The sequence below is a fragment of the Myxine glutinosa genome, chromosome 9 (assembly GCF_964187855.1).
Source record: "Myxine glutinosa chromosome 9, kmMyxGlut1.1, whole genome shotgun sequence".
Taxonomy (NCBI): domain Eukaryota; kingdom Metazoa; phylum Chordata; class Myxini; order Myxiniformes; family Myxinidae; genus Myxine; species Myxine glutinosa.
Window position 1 is genome coordinate 61,706,429 of NC_136269.1, and position 22,701 is coordinate 61,729,129.

The 22,701-nt window shown below is 45.5% G+C and overlaps 1 protein-coding gene across 1 annotated transcript in view; it reads right to left on the bottom strand.

Moving 5' to 3' along the window:
• Positions 1 to 22,475, bottom strand: part of ABCD4 (ATP binding cassette subfamily D member 4) — a 680,822-nt gene extending 658,347 nt beyond the window's left edge. Inside the window, exon 1 of the mRNA XM_078784391.1 lies at positions 22,278 to 22,475. Coding sequence (XP_078640517.1) covers positions 22,278 to 22,354 — 77 coding nt within the window. The 5' untranslated portion in view covers positions 22,355 to 22,475. The remainder of the gene's footprint in view (positions 1 to 22,277) is intronic.
• Between the last annotated feature and the right edge of the window lie 226 nt (positions 22,476 to 22,701).

Here is a 22,701-nt window from a genome sequence, read left to right on the forward strand (position 1 = left end):
AGACGACCCATGACCCGTTGGGTCAATGTTATTTAATATATAATTAAGGGGTTACCATGGTTACAGTGGGGGTCAAAGGTCAACCTATGGTGAAGATGTATAATTTTCTCACACTTTCTAATAGAGGGGCAAAATGCCATATAAAACTAAATTTACTGGTTCTAATTGCTTTTATTTATCAATCCTCACATAGAAGAGCAGTTTTTAGTAATGAGCAGTGAGGAGAAGACCCCTCAGCCAATGATGCCACCCCGCAGCCAATGATGTGACCCCTCAGCCAATGATGTGACCCCTCAGCCAATGATGTGACCCCTCAGCCAATGATGATGATGATGCTACCCCTAGACGACCCATGACCCGTTGGGTCAATGTCAGTTTGAATAGATATGAGAATAGAACTAAAGCGAACGCTGGACATCATCAGGGAGATTATTTGGGTCAGCAAGCCATAAGGCTCACCTCTCCAGCATTCTAAATCACTTACCTGTGACACGTGATTTCGGCCCTTATCTCCGATCACGTTGACGGAAATCACCACAGCATATCATCAAGATCCCTCCAAAAGGCTCGTCTTTGTCACATACATCACGCAACGTGCGATCCACAGCCTTGAAACTCTCTCTCCTGATCATAGGACACTCATCCCACACAATGGGTTTTGTACTTCGAAAGAGGTCTGCGATAGTGGAATTTTTATCGATGTTGCATACGCCATCTTCCCTCGGTGTCAGAGGGATTTGGAACCTTGAGTGCACTGTTCTTCCACCAGGCATGAGGGTAGCAGCTATGCCAGATGAGGCCACCGCAAGGGCAACTTCTCCACTCGCTCTCACTTTAGAGAGAATCAGGTTAATAAGAAACGTCTTCCCTGTGCCTCCAGGCGCGTCAATGAAAATCATTGATGACTGATTCGTGCGGATATTGCTATTCGCGTCCATAGACGTGAGGTGTGATTCGTTGTCCGCGTCCGTAGCGCCGTCAGAGGGTTGATACGACATTCTTCCTGCAAATAGTATTGTGTTTGTGCTATGGTTTTGCCGATCATCAAATGACAAATAAATTACATTGTGAAAATTAAAGATTTCAAATAAACCTATTTAAAGTGTATGCGCATATAAATAATTTTAAAAATCGAAGAAATATCTCTCGGTAATTTCCTGAAACATATTTTACTTCCGGGTAATAATGTTGAATGAAATGACGAAGATATATACTGTATGCCTGTTATTTTAGGCGGTGTATTTTCGCATATCAACGTGGCGCGATTTTTAAAATATATCTCTGCAATTTCCCGTGTGTGCGTGAATGTTCTCAATTATTTCTTTTACCGAGTCTAAAACCATCGATAAAAATGAAATCAGATGGCGACTTAGATTGAAGATAAAGGCGTGAAACAGACTCAATGGCCTTGAAGATACAAGCCTTTCAGAATTCATTTCGTTCTATAAACGGAAACTTTCATCGGATTTTCTTCCCGTTTTTTTTCAACCGAGTCTAAAACTATGTTAGCGACTGTGAAAAACGAAATGATATATCGAATTTGATTTGAAATAAAACTGAGAGAGAGAGCAAGACACCACGGGCCTACAAAACGCCTCAAAGCTATGCGAGTTAATAAAATGGTGGATATTACTACTCTCTCAAAGGGGTAAGCCACGCCCCCGGACCGATCGAATGTTACATACAAACACGCAAGATTTCAATTTTATAATTATATAGATATTGTTGAAATGAAGATCAAATAGCTGTATGTTGAAATATGTTGAAAAAGTCAAAACTTTACATGGGGTGTACTTACTTTTTCACGTGACTGTATATATAGTATATGTTGTAGTATATGTAGTCAGCTCGGTTTGAGAAGATCCGCCATCAAAAACATCATTTCCCTCCGCATGACTGGCTGATTGATGTACATTTTGATTTTTTAAGTGCCATTGTACTGTTTTATGTCATTATAAGCATGTATTAGTGTGCTGTACTTACTTTATATTTTTACTTTATTCACAACTTTACTGCACTCCATGATTTTAAACTCTCCTTTATGACTATTTACATTGTTTTACCTATTAATATGGTGTTATTGTTATATATGTTGGTTTCAATCAAGCTATAGTGTGTTGTGGTTTGTGAACAATTTCGCTTTGAGAAAAAAGGTCCAGGAACGTAACGTTTCTGCATAAAATTCCATTTATAGATGCTTTCCGATGGCTCTGGGATTTTACTGGTGTACTTGCTTCGATGTCCACCGGCACGCCACATTTCAGCTTTCTACGACACCGTGAAAGTACCGAAAATTAACATCAGTCAGTCAGTAGTTAGAAAGAGCTTTATAAATATATATGGTATACATGTAGACATACATGTACATACATACATGCTAGCTAAGTTACCCAACCTATGCCCGGAGGATGGGAGATTGGAATTAAATGAAGGTGACATATGTATATCTACACATCACATGCCTAACTACAACAATATATGACATGTATATTGTTTTCAAGTGACTTTATTCCATACAATAGTTGAATTAAAACTCGTGTTAAACTCCAACAATATCTGCCATGTAAATTATCTTAAAATAACTTTATTTAATGTACACTACTCGTAGCTACAATAATTTTACATACCACCTCAAGCATTTTTTATTGGTGTTCAGATTGCTTCTTTGTAGACAATATTGGTAGTTATTTGACCTTCATGGGGCAAAATAAAGAGATCTCTTGGCGATCTTACTCTGGAACATGAAACATACAACTGACCATGTGAAAACAGGATAACTTTGGATGGAGGCCTGCAACTGTAATTGTCTGTCCTTGTTCTTTATTGATGGAGATTGCAAAACAGACTTTTATTGGAAATTTCAATCTCTTAAACAGAAATTGATAATCTGATAGGATCATTGGAATTCTTGGTATGAATACATATGCACCCTTATATTTCCCTGTTGTTATTGTGGCCTCTAAGACATGTGGCATCGTCTTCTTTATTACCAATCTTGTCCCATTGCATAATCTTGCTGCATCAAGATTTATCAATAGAATGATTGGAATACACACTTTCAAGAATAAAATATGGTGTAGTATTCCTGGTGGTGTCAAAGAGTTGAGATCCTCTACAGCTGGGGTTCTTAACCTGGGGTATCCATACCCCTTGGGGGTATGGGGACCATAATCTGGGGGTATGGGACTCGTAATAAATTATAACAAGCAAAGAAATAAATAGGGATAAAATCCTAATGATTTTCTTTCCTGTTCTGTTCCTAATTATCAATATGTAAAACTAAGCTATTGAGATATTTTGAAGTCACACTGGAACCTAATGGGACTGATTAATCAGGCGCGGATCCCCGAACTTGGCCCATTTTCTGGGAAATAAGTTACCAATTTTCATCCAACAAAATAGGCAATTAAAGTAAAAACACCCCTCAGAATGCACCACAGAGCACCGAGAAATCAAAAAAATTCTAGGGGGACATGCCCCCAGTACCCCCTCACTATATGCACCTACGGTGTGCATTGATCAGTCAACAGTCTGGCAAAGGGGGTATGGGGACATCGTGGGCAATCCGTTGTGGGTCTTGACAGGGAAAAAGGTTAAGAACCCCTGCTCTACAGGATATTGTATAGCATTATCAACATTTGGTAGTGTCAATTGATTTATACAACATTTCTTCTGGAATTTCTTTTTTCAATTGTACAGTATATTGATCTTTTCTACAATCAGAATTATTGGGAGCTAAGATTGCTCTTCCACTAAGCCAAACAATGTCTTTGGAATCGTGTTTAATATTTGGGAAGACATTACTTTTAAGTTTGTCTTAATCTTTTACAATAATTCCACATCCATTTGGGATTGTAATTTAGTTGGAATTAGGAGATAATGGTATATTGCCACCTCCAATGTCAAGAAGTAATATGGCAATATAGCCAACTTCCTCATCTGAAAGATGAACTCTCATATTCACTGTCAATGTAAACTCCAAAGTTTACTCCAAAGAGGAGATGCTCAGACTTGCTTGAATTTCATCTGCTCTAGTTCCTCTTTGAATTACTGGGAGAATTTGTCGGAAATCCCCAGAAAGAATCAATGGAGTTTCTCTCATAACATGACTATTTTCCTTTAAGTCTAGGAGTGTATTATCTAACACCTCAAGACTTTATGTGTGACATAGTGCACTCGTCCCAGATGATAGTTCTTGCATCTCTCAAGACATTGCCCTTTGCAGAGCCTTTCTCAATATTGCTTGTTGGTGTTTCCTCATTTTGAATGGTAAGTGGTAGTTTGAATGTGGAGTCAGCTGTCCTACCACCAAGCTATAGAGTAGATGCAATTCCTGAAAATGCAACTGCTAATGCAATATGTCCCTGTGATCTTACATGTAATAAACAAGGCCCCTTGAAGGTATCAGAAATCGTACCCTCATATGTCTTCACATCCTCAAAAGACTTTGGACCATGAACAGTATGAAGTACCAGCTTCTCATAGAAGACTTCACCCACATTTGGATGTATTGAGTACACCCTTCCAATGACATCTTTCGACTTTATTCCTGGATAATCTTCTACAGGATTGCCTTGAAGTCTCCTTTTCCACTTTGTGACACCAGTAGGCCAGGTCAAATTTTTTGGAACCTCATTGTAAAGGAGTGTCTGAGAAAAATGATTTTCTCTACAAAGCTAGAAAAAAAAGCTGTAAAAGTTGTTATGGGGGCCTTGAGGCTTTTTGTGTTGCAGTGCTGGGGTTATAATAAATCCTCTGACAATTTTCTAGATGCACTTGAAGTTTCTGAACGGTGGAGTGAGCTGTCCTACCAAAATGATGCTCATGGATGGGAAAGCCAAAGATTCTCCAGAGTGTTTCCCTGTTTGGTGCTTGGTTGTCCCATTGGTGCTTACATATCGAGCATTCTGATATGCATAGGTCTCATCATAGTGATCTTGTCCATTTCTGCCTCATGAAAATACAGCCATATATTCACCTTTATTCACATATATATAGACTTTCTTAATTGATTTAGCAGAATTGCAAAATTCTACATTGATGTGAGCATTGTACATTCTGGAGAGATATGGATTGTATGGTATAATCCACCGATTGTCTACCCCATGTATGTATGTAACATTTTTCCTTCGGCACAAAGGATATCCATCTTTATCCAATTGGGTCTCCAAACAAAAACACAGTGTAGTTCTTGGTACATTTTCCATCTCTCATGCAAGGTGATTTCTATTAAAATTTCCACATGGTCTACGAACCATTTTGGTCAATATAATTTTATGGAGTAATGGATGTTATTCTTTCAAGGCAATTCTGCACAAATTACAGCATTATTTCATCAGGCATTATTTTGGGTTGTAACCAAATCAATATATGGGCATATGGCAATCCTCTCTTCTGCCATTCAAATGTCGTCATGTGGCATCTTACTTTCAAAATGCGTGTTTTTTCTTGAGCAAATCAATAAAACCAATGATTTTTTGGTCTGAAAATTCTTGCTATTCATAATCATAATGCTCATCTGGCTTTTGATTTGATATGAGTTCGCTTTTAATCTCTGGCCACTGAGAATTGCAAGTGATGTAATGAATAAATCAGGTTTTCCATGATTCCCCACATAACACATTGCATCTTGTATTTTCTCATTCATGTACCTTTTTTTGCTGGGTTTTATCAGCATGGATGATTATTTTATAGCGATCTGAAGTCATCTTTTCCATTTCAGACTTGATACAGGATACATAAGGATTATATTGGTGAAGCATATCTTGAAGATCATGAACAATGGTTGAATCATGATTGGGGTGGCCCAGGTGAAATTGTTTGTTCTTTGTTTTGCCTCTTCCACTTCATTACCCATGAAATAAATTTGCAAAAATTTTGCAAAGCCCACAGAATCTTGTTTCTCACAGTCTGAGAGTCCTTACGGTGCTTTTTTGCAAACTCCAAGCGGGCTTTCATGTGTCTTTCACTGAGGAGGCTTCCGTCTGGCCACTCTGCCAGAAAGCCCAGATCGGTGGAGTGTTGCAGTGATAGTTGTCCTTCTGGAAGTTTCTCCCATCTCCACAAAGGATCTCTGGAGCTCAGCCAGAGTGACCATCGGGTTCTTGGTCACCTCTCTTACCAAGGCCCTTCTCCCCCGATTGCTCAGTTTGGCCGGGCGGCCAGCTCTAGGAAGAGTCCTGGTTGTTCCAAACTTTTTTTTTGTATACAATATCGAGGCTCGTGAAAGAGCTAACATTAATCACACAAAAAGTCAAACCGACACACAAAACACAAAAAATAAGGGGAGTGGCAGACAAGATGGGGAGAGAGGGGGAAGGACACAAACACAACATTTGAGAGCAGGGACAATGGGACAAATGTGGGAGGGGGAGGGTTTTGGGGGAGGTGGGAGATGTATAAAACATATGAACACTGCAAGGACTTCCAGGAAAGAAGTTGGGATAAAAAAAAAAAGTGCATCTGGGGTGAATTAGCAGGGGTAGAAAAGATCAAGGTTTTGGATGGGGGAAGATAAGAGATGGTGGTGAACAGCTGTTTTAAAGACCTGGAGGGAGGAGTGGGATTGAAGGGAGTGGGGGAGTTTGTTTCAGAGGCAGGAGAAAAGGGGAATGAAAGAGTGAAGGTGAGCAGAGAGCCTAGATTTTGGCAGTTTAACCATAAGAGGGTTGCAGGCAGATCTTGTGCGACCTGAAGGAATATTGGGGGGACAGAGCACAGAGAGAGCTGGGGGAGCAAGGCCGGAGAGGAGTCGGTAGAAGACAGAAAGACCACCAACCTGCCTGCGGTGAGTGAGTGAAAGGCCGTCGGAGTTAACTTCATCGCAGGAGATTCCAATGATTCTGAAAGCTTTGGTTTCAACAGCGTGAAGCCGAGCTAGGTGTGAGGCAGGAGCACCAGCCCAGAGGGGGGAACAGTATTCCATTGAGCTGCGAATGAAAGTCTTGTCAATGGAATATGGAACAATGGTCAAAGAGTTGTCAAAGGAATACGGAACGATGGTCAAAGAGTTGTCAATGGAATATGGAACAATGGTCAAAGAGTTGTCAATGGAATATGGAACAATGGTCAAAGTTGTCAACGGAATATGAAACAATGGTAAAAGGTTGTCAATGGTATATGGAACAATGTCAAAGAGTTGTGAATGGAATATGGAACAATGGTCAAAGAGTTGCCAAGGGAAAATGGAACAATGGTCAAAGAGTTGTCAATGGAACATGGAACAATGGTTAAAGAGTTGTCAACGGAATATGGAACAATGGTAAAAGGTTGTCAATGGTATATGGAACAATGTCAAAGAGTTGTGAATGGAATATGCAACAATGGTCAAAGAGTTGCCAAGGGAAAATGGAACAATGGTCAAAGAGTTGTCAATGGAACAATGGTCAAAGAGTTGTCAATGGAACATGGAACAATGGTTAAAGAGTTGTCAACGGAATCTGCAACAATGGTCAAAGAGATGTCAAGGGAATATTGAATGGTCAAAGAGTTGTCAAGGGAATATTGAATGGTCAAAGAGTTGTCAATGGAATATGGAACAATGGTCAAAGCGTTGCAAATGGAATATGGAGTCTTCTTGGAAACTTCTTCAAAGAATCTTCTTTCAAAGAATCAAAGAAATCTTCTTCTTCAAAGGAAACAAAAAAAATGGAAAAACTTCTTCCATTTAAGAATTATGGGGGCCACTGTGCTCTTGGGAACTTTCAATGCAGCAGAATTTTTTTGTGGGCTTCCACAGATCTGTGCCTCGACATAATCCTGTCTCTGAGCTCTGCAGACAGTTCCTTCGACCTCATGGCTTGGTTTTTGCTCTGATATGCATTGTCAGCTGTGAGACCTTATATAGACAGGTGTGTGCCTTTCCAAATCATGTCCAATCAATTGAATTTACCACAGGTGGACTCCAATCAAGGTGTAGAAATATCTCAAAGATGATCACGAGAAATGGGAGGCACCTGAGCTAAATTTCAAGTGTCATAGCAAAGGGTCTGACTACTTATATAAATATGATGTTTCCGTTTTTTCTTTTTAATAAATTTGCAAAACTTTCTAAAATCCTGTTTTCCCTTTGTCATTATGGGGTATTGAGTGTAGATTGATGAGGGAAATAATGAATTTAAACGATTTCAACATAAGGCTGCAACATAACAAAATGTGAAAAAAGTGAAGGGGTCTGATTACTTTCTGAATGCACTGTATGTATGTATGTATGTATATATATATATATATATATATATATATATATATATATATATATATATATATACATACACATATATATATATATATATATACATACACACACACTGTATATATATATATATATATATGTATATATATATATATATATATATATATATATATATATATATATATATATATATATATATATATATATATATATATATATATATATATATATATACAGACTTGGCATTTAATATGGAATTTTTTTTTTCTTGACTTGGGTTTACTTTCTGAACTCAGTATATCAATCTGGTGAGTTTCTTTTACCCTTCGGTGATGTCTTTGTTGAAAGAACCATGTCACTGATTGTCTTTCGCAGCAAGAAGTCAATAACAGGATTATATCACAGGTGGCATGACAAAATGTAAGGACAGGTACATTTGTCGATTGGCTTCACAATCGGGTATATAAGGGTTGTTGCGTTCTGTATTAGTGGAAACAACTGCTGCACGTCTACAAAAGTTATTGCCGCTTCCTCTGGAGATGGTCCGTCAACTTGACAATGCTGTTTGTCATGGAGTGGTGGCTTTACGAAATTCTGGCATGAAACAGCGTGCTATTGCTCGGCAGTATAGCATCACTCAAGGTCAGGTGTCAAAGCTCCTGAAACGAAATGCTCAGAGGGGTGTCCCTGCTCCAATACCGAGGCCAGGACGTCCACGCAGAACCACAAGGAGAGATGATCGCCAGCTGCACCGGTTAGTCTGCAATGGCCGTACCAAGTCAGCTAATCGGCTTAGGGCTGAGTGGCAGCAACTGACAAATGTGCCTGTATCCAAAAGGCTAGTCAACCAACGACTGGTTCAAGCAGGCTATCGTGCCAGGCGTCCCCTGAGAAAGCCACGCCTGACCAGACAACACAGCCAGCGCCAATTGCAGTGGGCCAGAGAGCACCGTCAATGGCAGCCAGGACACTGGAATCACGTGACCTTCAGTGACGAGTCTAGATTTCTGGTCTATCGTCAAGATGGCCGCGTCCGAGTGCACAGACAAGAGCAAGAAGCCCACAACGAAGATTGTATAGTGCCAAGAGTCCAAGCTGGAGGTGGTGGGGTGACCGTTTGGGCTGCTTTTCATGCAGGGGGCAAAACTGACCTGGTTGTTCTGAATGGAAACCTGAACCAGTTCAAGTACAGGGTCATTCTGGAAGAAACATTGCTTCCATTTGCTCGTGCAGCCTTTCGAGGAAACTTTGTCTTCCAAGATGACAATGCACGGCCTCATCGTGCTCGCATGATCCAACACTTTCTTGCTGACCGTGGTGTAGAGCATATGGAGTGGCCTGCCATGTCCCCGGATATGAATCCGATAGAGAACTTGTGGGCAGAATTAACGTGTCAAATCGACAACTTGGACCAGCAGCCTGCCTCTGTGCGTGAATTGTAACAGTCTATTGTCACTGCATGGCAAGCGATTCCTGTCCAAACCTTGGCAAATCTCGTGAACAGCATGCCTCGACGTGTACGTGCTCTCCTGAATGCTCGTGGGGGTTACACGAAGTACTGAACTGTAATTTTACTGTCCGTAATCCCAGTCATAATTTAGCTTTTGTTTTTGTTGAGAAAAAATTTGGCTAATGTGCAAAATAAAGAGATACTTCTGGAAAACGTACAGAAGTTTAACACAGTACTGTCCGTGAATTGAGTACGATATCAGTTTACATCACTTTCAAGGATCAATTTATTTGCTTTGAAATGTCAAATGTGGTTTTTGTTTCTTTTAAAGGTCACATTAACAAAATCTAGAATAATTTCAACATAATTCCAATGAACTTTTGGTTCTAAGTCATCTTGAAAAGTAAGTTCACCCCCACAAAAAAAATATTCCATATTAAATGCCAAGTCTGTATATATATGTATGTATATATATATATATATATATATATATATATATATATATTGTTACAGACACGACTTTGATGTTAGGGTGGGCCGAGCGGAATGGCCGCCGTGTCCGCACAAGTTACCCGATTATACTCGAACGTTGACTAAATCGCGCTATGCTAAATCAATTGAGGAAAGGACACACGGCTGGATTAAAATGACACGACACCAGGGATACGGTTCTCAAGACCTCCGGAGGAGGTTATATTAGGGCGGAAGGTCAGATTACAACTACAAGAGGGACAGCATAGGAAGACAGGCACTTAGACACACTCTTATAATAGCCCCGACAGACGACAGATAAACAGGACAAAAACTGACTCACACGGGGATTGATGGCAAGGAAAGCGGGCCGTCGATGGCTCAAGGTGCACCGTTCTCGGAGGGGGTGCACCGTTCTCGGAGGTACTGCAATACCGGGTCGCTGCGTGGAGCTCGCTCAGCGCTTGGAGGTCGTGACTCGTCTTCTTCAGTCGGGGGCGCATCTGACGTCACGTCCGGTAAGTGGCCGCGTATATCCGGCGGGGAGTGACACGCCCTCGGCTCGTTAGCTCCGCCCCAGATGGAATCGGCCCGTTGCTTCTCATTGGGTGCGTGCGGGGGGGTTACCGGCTCCGCCCTTGACGAGGGGCTGACAAGGAGCCCCTTCGTGGTAACCCCGTCGGAGCGCATGGTCAATGGCGGCTAACCGAGCCGGTGTGAGGACGCACACTCCCCCCGCGCCGCGCCGTTGTTGTAGTTGTTGTAGTTGTTGTTGTAGTTGTTGTTGTAGTTGTTGTTGTAGTTGTTGTTTGGGGAAGAAGATGGGAGGAGGTATGGGAAGGTCCTAAACTCACTACTGGTGCCATATAATCACATTCTGGTGCAACGAAGAGTCAGAATTAATGGAAACGAGTCCTTAACTGACATAGACTAAGAATAACTAGCAAGATGTCCGAAAGTTGTCTACGTGAGATGCGGTGGACCTGGGCACGACATTTAATGGGGGAAAAAGGGGAAGGTCGGTTCTACAGAGTGTTATTTACAGGCAATGGGACTAGGGAATGGGGGATTGGGGATAGTTGGGGAGTATTGGGGAAATAGGGGAGTATTTACAAGCGGATATTGAGGCCAAGTCCCATATCCGCAACATTGCACCCTTCTCTACCCTCGGGGCGTCCCGACCCGATAAATTTTTACCTATTTTAGTGTGGCACTCAGATGTAGTTCCCTCTACTATTAACTCTACCCTGAGTGCGACAGTTTTACAGATATTCACAAATGAGTAAATATGTCCCCCTGCGACGTTGCACCCTTCTCCTCACAGAAACACACCCACAGGATAACCGAATCCGGCAAGAATTCGCAAACTAAACATACAGCCGGTAGGGAGCATTATTTACAAGACTACGCTGATATTTACACTACGATCCAGGACCTGTTTTTGGAGGAACACATGCAGATGTTATGCATAGAGAGAGCACGCATGCCAGCATCGATACACCAACCCACGAGTGCTCTGTGGCATTACGGCCTTTAATAATGTGCAGAGCACCCCATCCAAGCACCAAAAGCACCACCCCAGCACCAATCGGTGCACCAATAAAATGTTTAGTAATCATGGTGTGGTGTCGCAGCCAGCCGATGTTCTGCCGCTGGTCTTGCCTTCGAGCCCACTTGGTGTTCTGGCTTCCTTAGAAATAAAGAAAGGCGCCAACCGCGTCCATTTCTAAATTGTGGCCGTCAGGGGGCCAACTATTAGTGGTTCACCTGTTTGGCATAGGTGCCACGTTGACCCAGAGGTCCATCAATGGGTGGTGCTTGGCCGCAAAAAAACTGCGGTCCATTGTGGATGGCCACCAAAATTGCGGTCCATATGGTGTATCGATCCAGACAGCAAGCAGCGAAAGTGCAGGCCCACAACTGCGGAGCCAGCACCTCTCTCTCCTCTCTCTCTGCCCCAAAGCCAGATCCTCGGAGGTGGGAGACAAAAGAAAAGACAAGTGAGTAAGGTGGTAAGGGCGCAAAAGTGCACGCAATGCAAGGTAATGCACACTGGGGGCACATGGGAACCAGGTGAGACAGGTACGTTCCTACCGTACGCCCCCCCCCCCCCCACCAGGTAACCTACATGGCCCCTCCCTTACCCCTTACTGTATCCACAAAACACAACACTACCCATAAACATCTATTTTACAAATCAACAAACATCCCTACTGTCTTCCCCGTTCCTCCCATATACCAAATTCGTCTTCTCTCCCTCCTAACCAATCAAATTTGCCATTTTCAACTCTCATCAAAATTTGCCATCTCCAACTCAACATCATAATTTGCTATCACCAATTCATCATCAGTCCCTCCTAGGGAGGGAGAGATGGAATCACCCCAATGTCTCATCCACGTCGTGATGCGTCTCACAAATCCTCACAGCAATTCTCATTTCCTGCACACAGAACAAAGAAAACACAGGTGTGGAGTCATCATCATCACCACAGGTAAGTGGCTGCGTATGGTGCGACAGGTTCATCAATCCTAACTATTTCCTAAATGACTTTAACAACTTTACCCTACCCGGGGTCTTTCTCCGGCCAAACCATTGGCCCTCTTACACTATGGGTTCTAAAAACCAATTCCCATTGGCCAAACTGTGGTGCTTTTCAATTTGGGGTCTCACTCCCCCGATTCATCTCCCGGTGCCCTCGCACAATTTCTGGGCTGTGGCGTGTACCTCTCCCAGCGGGTCTACCCACCTGCACACCCCCACCACTGCAGTTGCCTCCGAGCTTACCTGCTCCTTACCCTAACCTAACTACCTGGGGAAGGCCCTCTGGCGCTCTCCCCACTCGGTGCCCTCTCTGGCACTGGGCTGCCCGATCCACACCCGGGATCCTCAGGCACCCACTCCCAACTACCGGCTCCCAGAGCCCACCTGCGGCCTCACCTGGCCGACATCCTCACAGTGGTGGAGTGCCCAACCAACTACACACACTAACAGGCTACACGCCCAGCCATTTCCACGACACTAATGCACCCATCCACAACACCATTCTGCTACCGCACCACAGATGCCAATATCCAACCACAATTTACCTGTACCCTCTACCTAACACTTACACTACCCGCCCCGGGTATCCGTGATGGGGTCCACTCTTCCCCCATTCACACCTTCGCACCATGCACACCACTCCGTACCACTTACTCCAACTCTCTCCACACACCTGTACCTGCACACCTGTGCTCTCACACCTCGTGCCACCTGCACCCTTCTCTCCCCAAGCGCATTCGCGCTGATCCACAACACTCACTACTCATACACTGTTCCACACACCTGTCCAGTTGCACACCTGTGCAATCACACCTGTTCAATTCTCACACACACAGCATCATCTCAGCTTACTACTCCCTTCTGAAATTTGCGCTTCCCAGTCGTCCCTTTAAACTATTGCGCTCCCACGTCATTATCATCCACACTAATCTACCTGCGTCCCCACTACAGGTATCAGTCACTAACTAAACTTAACGTCACCTAATGTCATCTTTCTAGATCCCTACAATATAACCTAACCCACCCGGGCTAGTTTTCACTGCCATCACCCCATAATCTATAGCGCATTTGCCCCCACATGGGAAGGGTGGCAGGGATGCCACCCTTACCCACCGGGCCCATCGCTCACTACCAATTTTGCACATCAAATTTCAACAAATTAAAAATTTGCCAATCACTACCCATCATCTGCCAATCACTACTGCCAATCCCTTGCCAATCATCAAATTTTGTTTTTCTCTAATTTTGGGTCCAAAACACTAACCTCATCACCCATTCTACTCACTAATGCCTCTCGGTGCGCCAATTCCTGTCCAAAGCCCGGCTTCGTAAAGCCAAGCCATGAATGCGGGTTGTTCTGTGCCAGCGGCTGGATGCGTCCGGCACTCGGTGCAGGGACGGGGGCTTACCCGGCCCGAGACCCCACGCACCATCTCGGCACGGAGCCATCCCATGGCTCGATCTCGACCTGCCGGACTGCCTCAACAAAAAGTGGTCGCCATGACGACCCTTTCTATCGGGCTGCCCGCTCCGCCTAGTGGAGCACGGACGCGGCCGTTCAAAGCGAGGCCCGGCACGCACCGAGGGCCCGATTCGGCTATAAGTCGTTCTACCCGCTGCTCCGTTTAACGTCGATGCTTCACCTGGACGCTTACACCCCGCAGCCCGTTCCTTGCTCACACATCCAGCCGTTCCCATGCTACCTTTCCTTACACACCCAGGTACACCCATCCCACTCACAGCCTTGGTCACACACCTGACCACCGAACACTTTGGCACACATTCATTGGTCGCACACCTCACCAACACACCTCTTCGCACCCCCTCCTCGGTCACCTCCTCTGTGACAATCACAGGTGTGATCTCATTCGCACACCCAACCACGTGCCTCACCACCAACTCCAGCGTGCATTCCCACTCACGCTCTACCATTCCAGGTGTGCATCCTTCCATCCCAGGTGTACATCCTCGCTCACCTGTCACAACCAACTCACTCTCCTTGTCACTCTCACTACTCTCACCTCCACTCTTGACAACGCACTCACCCTTACTCTCGACAGCGCACTCTTTCCCCATGCACCTGTCCGTCACACACCTTTCTCGCACACCCTCTCCCGTTACATCCTCTGTAACACTCACCACAGGCGTGCATTCTCCCTTTACACCCTCCGTAACACTCCTCACTACTCGCTCCCATGTGCTCCCTCGCACATGCGCTACGACCGACTCACTCTCGCCAGCACCCTCACTCCTTGGCACGCACTTTTTCCTCACACACCCCAGAGTCGGACTTTCTCGCACACCTCCTCTTTCGCACACCAGACCTGTCGCACACTTCACCAATGGCCTCTCACGAACACCCGGGTCCATCTCGACCCCCCAGCTTCTTAAATCCCCTGGCGCATCATACGCACGACCATATTGGTCACCACTTACACCGGGTCCTCTTCCTCTTCGCTTCTCCTCCATCACCTGCGAATCCCTCATCCGGTTAATGAGCACATCATCACGATCCAAACACAGACTTTGGACCAATTCTTTTATCTCCTCTTTTATCTCTTTCTTATCCCCTCTCCGTCGCTTCTTAATTTCGCTCACCCCTTCTTCCACTTCTTCTAATTTCTGCTTCACCTCTTTTATTCCCCGGTACGTCTCCTCAAGCTCGTCCTCCAAGGCTACCTTGACCGTTTCCATGTGCGTCCTCACCTGCCGGTCCTTCGTCTCCATTACCTCTATCACCTCGTCCAGCCTCGTTGTCAGTCCCTCACGTACCATCTGACATTCCCTCTTCGTCGCTACCAAGTCATCTTTTAGTTCTTTCTGTGTCGCTTTTAAACCTCCTAATACCGCAGTGTTCCTTTGAACCTGCTCCACTAACTCCGTCTGTCCCACTGTCAGTTGTTCTACTCCCAGCGTCAACTCCTCTATTCCACTTTGCAATTTTACAGTCCCCTTTCTCACCTCCTTCTCCATGCGCTCCTTACAGTGCCTCACCTCCTCGCGCACTCCTCCGACCTCCTCACCCACTCCTCTTCTGATCTCCTCTCCCATCACTTGCATCTCCTGCCCAGATGCCACCCTCATCTGCTCCATTTCCTCCCTGTGAGCATCCAGTTTGGTTTCTACCCCCATTCTGACCCCCTCTATCTGCTGCCCCATTTGTTTAACTTCCCTTTCCGCTTGGTCCCTCATGTCCCTCAATTTGCCTTCCATACTGTTTTCTAACCCCTCTAACCCCTTTTGCATCCCTTCCATTTGATTCTCTTGAGCGGCCATTCTGTTTTCTACCCCCATTAACCCATTTCTCACCTCTTTTATCCCGTTGTCTAACCCCTCAAAATTATTGTCTAACTTCTCACCGGTACCCCTCGCTTCGTCCCTCATTACCCCCATTTGCTCACTCTGAGCCTCCATCCGGTTCCCCATTACCCCCATTTGGTTTCCCATTACCCCTATTTGGTTTCCCAATCGCTCACTCTGAGCCCTCATTTCCTCCCTCATTTGCTCGCTATTCTGGGCCATAAGGGCCTTCATTTGTATAAAAAAAAGGTCCAAATTTACCAGCGGCGCTACTACGGTCGCGGGCGTGGGCGCCGTGGCCATGTGCGAGGCGCTATTTCGCGCGTCTGCTACCCTCGCTGCTTCGCTCTCCTCGCGTCCCTCAATTTGGTCCTGGACCGACCCTGCCTCACTCTCCTCTACCGGACCCCAGCTGTCTTGATCCGCCATAGCGCGACTTTCAAAATTCGGGTTTTTATTTCCGTAAAACAAAACAAATTTCGGCCGCTCCAAATTTTGACCAAATTTTTTTTTTCCTCTATTCGTTTTTTTTTTTTTTAAATTTGGTCGGGCCTCGAATCCCACTCCCAGACACCAATTGTTACAGACACGACTTTGATGTTAGGGTGGGCCGAGCGGAATGGCCGCCGTGTCCGCACAAGTTACCCGATTATACTCGAACGTTGACTAAATCGCGCTATGCTAAATCAATTGAGGAAAGGACACACGGCTGGATTAAAATGACACGACACCAGGGATACGGTTCTCAAGACCTCCGGAGGAGGTTATATTAGGGCGGAAGGTCAGATTACAACTACAAGAGGGACAGCATAGGAAGACAGGCACTTAGACACACTCTTATAATAGCCCCGACAGACGACAGATAAACAGGACAAAAACTGACTCACACGGGGATTGATGGCAAGGAAAGCGGGCCGTCGATGGCTCAAGGTGCACCGTTCTCGGAGGGGGTGCACCGTTCTCGGAGGTACTGCAATACCGGGTCGATGCGTGGAGCTCGCTCAGCGCTTGGAGGTCGCGACTCGTCTTCTTCAGTCGGGGGCGCATCTGACGTCACGTCCGGTAAGTGGCCGCGTATATCCGGCGGGGAGTGACACGCCCTCGGCTCGTTAGCTCCGCCCCAGATGGAATCGGCCCGTTGCTTCTCATTGGGTGCGTGCGGGGGGGTTACCGGCTCCGCCCTTGACGAGGGGCTGACAAGGAGCCCCTTCGTGGTAACCCCGTCGGAGCGCATGGTCAATGGCGGCTAACCGAGCCGGTGTGAGGACGCACACTCCCCCCGCGCCGCGCCGTTGTTGTAGTTGTTGTAGTTGTTGTTGTAGTTGTTGTTGTAGTTGTTGTTGTAGTTGTTGTTTGGGGAAGAAGATGGGAGGAGGTATGGGAAGGTCCTAAACTCACTACTGGTGCCATATAATCACATTCTGGTGCAACGAAGAGTCAGAATTAATGGAAACGAGTCCTTAACTGACATAGACTAAGAATAACTAGCAAGATGTCCGAAAGTTGTCTACGTGAGATGCGGTGGACCTGGGCACGACATTTAATGGGGGAAAAAGGGGAAGGTCGGTTCTACAGAGTGTTATTTACAGGCAATGGGACTAGGGAATGGGGGATTGGGGATAGTTGGGGAGTATTGGGGAAATAGGGGAGTATTTACAAGCGGATATTGAGGCCAAGTCCCATATCCGCAACAATATATATATATACATACATACATACATTTGAATTTTTTCCCACCTGCAGAAGCTGTCATTCGACGGCAGACCACCGATGAGTGAGGAAGTGTAAGTGAGCGCCGTCAGATTTTCGTTTTTGACAAAATGACGGAAAAACCTGAACAACGCTACTGCATCAAATTTTGTGTAAAGCTTCGCGATTCCCAAGTGGAAACGATCTGCAAGATTCAACAGGCCTTCGGGGACGAAGCAATGAGCACCACACAGATAAAGGAGTGGTACAACCGCTTCAAAGATGGCCGCACATCAGTGGAGAGTGAAGCACGTTCGGGTAGGCCCTCAACATCCCGAAATGAGATCGTCATTGACCAATTGAGGACCCTGGTGATGCAGGATCGTCGAATCACGATCAGAGAACTTGCAGACGAGGTGGGCGTCAGCATTGGATCCGTTCATTCCATTATGAAGGAGGATTTGGGCTTCAGGAGAATCTCAGCGAAGTTCGGACCAAAGCTGCTAACGATTGAGCAGAAGCAACTCCGTTTGGAGATCGCACAGGACATGCTGGAGACTGTGAACAGCGATCCCAGCTTCCTCAACACAGTGATCACTGGCGATGAGTCCTGGGTTTATGGGTACGACCCAGAAACCAAGTTGCAGTCATCACAATGGAAGCATCCAACATCCCCGAGGCCAAAAAAAGCAAGGCAGGTCCGCAGCAATGTCAAAGTCATGCTGACCGTCTTCTTTGACTCCAGTGGCATGGTTCATCACGAGTACGCACCACACGGCACAACCATCACCAAGGAGTATTACCAAGAGGTTCTGCGTCGCCTTCGTGATGCTGTGCGACGCAAACAGCCGGACCTGTGGGCAGCGGGCAATTGGCAGCTCCATCACGATAACGCACCCGCCCATTCTTCACATTTGATACAGAGTTTCTTGGCCAAACACAACACACCTGTGCTTCGTCAGGCTCCCTACTCTCCCGACATGGCTCCGTGTGACTTCTGGCTTTTCTCCAAGCTGAAAATGCCCCTGAAAGGGACCAGATTTCAGTCCAGAGAAGACATCATGCGGAATGCGACGGACAAGCTGCGCGCCATCCCAAAAGAGGCGTTCCAGCGCTGCTTCCGACAGTGGCAGAACCGTTGGGAGAAGTGTGTGGCAGCCCAAGGGGACTACTTTGAAGGAGATTAGTATAAGTTTGTTGTATCTGGATACGAGTATTTTTTTATGAACAAAGGTCGGATACTTTTTGAACACACCTCGTATATATATATATATATATATATATATATATATATATATATATATATATATATATATATATATATATATATCTGTGAGAAATAGTAGAAACTCCACAGTACGAGCAGGGCGTCTCATTTGCATTGAATAAATAATCGGAAGATTAAATCAGACGTGGACGTAGCTTCAGGACTTCGATCTTTAATTTTTGACAAGCTTTCGACCAAGAAAGGACTTCTACTGAGTCTACAAAAACAGTAGGCATGTACATCAGTCAAGTATGTATAGTGATATGTGTGTAAGATGTGTGATATGTGCAGAAAATGCATACAAAAGGAAGAGCCATGCCAAAGCTCACTCACCGGCCCCAAGTTCAACGGAAGTGAAGCGCACCTTACAGTTACCGTTTGCGTTACAGTTCCGGTGCACGTGCATATACAAATATAGAGATACATACATACATAAACACACAAGCATATATTCATATACCATTTATATTCATATAATATATTTATATATTTATATAAATGACATATAAAGGTAGAATGAATGAATGGGTGAATGTGTGAATGAATGAATGAATGAATGTGTTACGGTTAACAATTTGATTGGGTTGATGTAGGAACATTCTTTAATCATCAAGATTTATGCCATTAGGGATTTTTGTCCGAAGTTTATGTATCCAAAAGGACTCACGTTTCAGAATCGTGGTGTGTGATCGATTTGTGATTGATTCAATGGCAGAGATTTGAATGTCATTTATAGAGTGATCCGGTTGATTAAAGTGTATCGTGTAAGGTAGAGATTTGCCCTGACTGGTGTGGAAGTTATTGATTTCTGACCGGGTGTTATTAAATCGTGTGTAGAGTGTATTCTCAGTTTTTCCAACATATTGTTTGTTGCACTTTTGGCAAGTGATTAGGTCATATTAGGTCATATACCTAATCATTTGCCAAAAGTCATTCTGCTGCAGTTCTTGAACCACCATGATTTTGTACGCGTGATAATGAAGGTCCAAGTGCAAAATTCGACGAACTGATCTGTCTGACATCCGTAGAGCGCGAGCGTGCCGTACCGCTGACCGACGAGGGCTGGCCTCCACAGCTTGTCGAACCCTTTCGATGTTTTCCGGGGTCCTAACGGTTCGATCACCTCCCCGAGCTGCTCCCGGCCTCACAGATCCAGGTGTCCTGAAGTTTTTTTACCCACTTCAATATTGTGTTTCGAGACGGAATGGCGCCACGTCGACCAACATTGAAGTGAGTACGAAATCTGCGCTGTGTAAGCACCACCAAACTACCGGTTTGAATAAACGTCTCAACAACAAAGACGCGATGTTCAATCGTCCACAGCTCCATGGCTACTGAAATGGCGCCTAACAACGAGTAACCAACAGCCATCACGCATGCGCTAGACCCCCCACTTGCATTGTTATACCCAATTCAAACATGAATTACATTTTTTTAATGTCTTTGTTACAGTGTATTAAATGGTATTATATATGTAGTCTTTAAAAAAAATAAAAATTGAAATTCGACTAAAAATAACTGTGTACGAGTTTTCTGAAAATCGTCACACCTCCCAGCCGGACCCTGTATATATATATATTGTTACGGACGCGGTTAAAGATGTTATTACCGAGCGGTGGTATTGCCGCGACCTAACAGTTTCCCCGATTCTTCCCCAACTCACCCGATTCACCCAGACGTTGGCCAAATCGCGCTATGCCAAATCAATGATGGAAAGGACATGACGACTGGGAAAGAGGAAACGACGCAAGGGGTACAGTTCTCAAGACCTCCAGAGGAGGGTATAATTACAGTGGTGGAGAAAAGGGGTAGATTACAAGGCAGTGAGGTAAAGACACAGAAGAGATGGGCACTTAAATACAGTCTTATCTTAATACTTATCCCAGACAGACCACAGACAAACGGAACAAGGCAGACTTACACAGGGATTGATGGCAGGAAGGGACAGGTCGGTCGATAGCACAAGGTGCACCTTGGCTCGGGGACAGGATAAAGCACGGTCCAGAAGATGCAGGGAGGTGTCACAGCGCACGGAGGGGACGTCTTGCTTGCTCCAAGCTCAGCGCGCATCTGATGTCACCTCCCTCTCCCTGCGCATGCTCAGCGGGGAGTGACACGCCCTCGGCTGGTTGGCTCCGCCCCACTGGGGCCGGTCCGCCGCTTCCATTGGGTGCGGGGGTTACCAGGCTCCGCCCTTGACGAGGAGCTGACAGGGAGCCCCTATTTGGTAACCCCGTCGAGCACATGTTCGATGGCGGCTCGTTGGGAAGGCCTGGTGCCCTCCCAACACCCCCTACCAACCAAGCCGGAGTGAGGACGCGCACTCCCTGAGCTCGTTGTTGTTGTTGTTGTTGTTGTTGTTGTTGAACTGTGAGGAAGAGCTGCGGGGAGGTATTGGGAGGTCCTAAACTTCCTAACGGTGCCATACAATCACATTCTGGTGCAACGAAGGGTCAGAATTAATGGAAACGAGTCCTTAACTGACATAGACTAAGAATAACTAGCAAGATGTCCTATAGTTGTCTTACATGAGATGCGGTGAACCTGGGCACGACATTTAATGGGGGAAATAGGGTGAGGTCGGGTCTACAGAGTGTTGTTTACAGCAAATGGGACTAGCGAATGGGGGATTGGGGAGAGTTGGGAAGTATTGAGGAAATAGGGGAATATTTACAAGCGGATATGGATGGATGCAAATCCCATATCCGCAACATTGCACCCTTCTCTACCTCGGGGCGTCCCGACCCGATAAATTTTTACCTACTTTAGTGTGGCACTCAGATGTAGTTCCCTCTACTATTAACTCAACCCTGAGTGCGACAGTTTTACAGATGTTCACAAATGAGTAAATATGTCCCCCTGCGACGTTGCACCCTTCTCCTAACAGAAACACACCCACAGGATAACCGAATCGCGGAAAGCATCCTCAAACTAAACATACAGCCGGTAGGGAGCATCATTTATACAAGACTGATATTTACACTACGATCCAGGACCTGTTCTTTGAGGAACACATGCAGATGTTATGCATAGGGAGAGCACGCATGCCAGCATCGATACACCAACCCACGAGTGCCCTGTGGCCCTACGGCCTTTAATAATGTGCAGAGCACCCTGTCCAAGCACCAAAAGCACCACCCCATTACGCACAGTCAGCACCATCCGGTGCACCAATAAAGTGTTCATAAAAATGCACAATTAAGTGTCCATGGTCACCGGTGGTGTCGCAGCCGGCTGATGTTCTGCCGCTGGTCTTGCCTTCATGGAGTGCACTTGGCCTTCTGGCTTCTTTAGAAATAAAGAAAGGCGCCAACCGCATCCATTTCTGAATTGTGGCCGTCAGGGGGGCCAACTAAAAGTGGTTCACCTGTATGGCATAGGTGCCACGTTGACCCAGAGGTCCCTCCACGGGTGGTGCTTGACCGCAAAAGAACTGCGGTCCATTGTGGGCGGCCACAAAAATTGCAGTCCATATGGTGTATCGATCCAGGCAGCAAGCAGCGGAAGTACAGGCCCACAACTGCAGAGCCAGCACCTCTCTCTCCTCTCTCTCTGCCCCAAAGCCAGATCCTCAGAGGTGGGAGACAAAAGAAGACAAGTGAGTAAGGTGGTAAGGGCGCAAAAGTGCACGCAATACAAGGTAATGCACACTGGGGGCACATGGGAACCAGGTGAGACAGGTACGTTCCTACCGTACGCCCCCCCCCCCCCCACCAGGTAACCTACATTGCCCCTCCCTTACCCCTTACTGTATCCACAAAACACAACACTACCCATAAACATCTACTTTA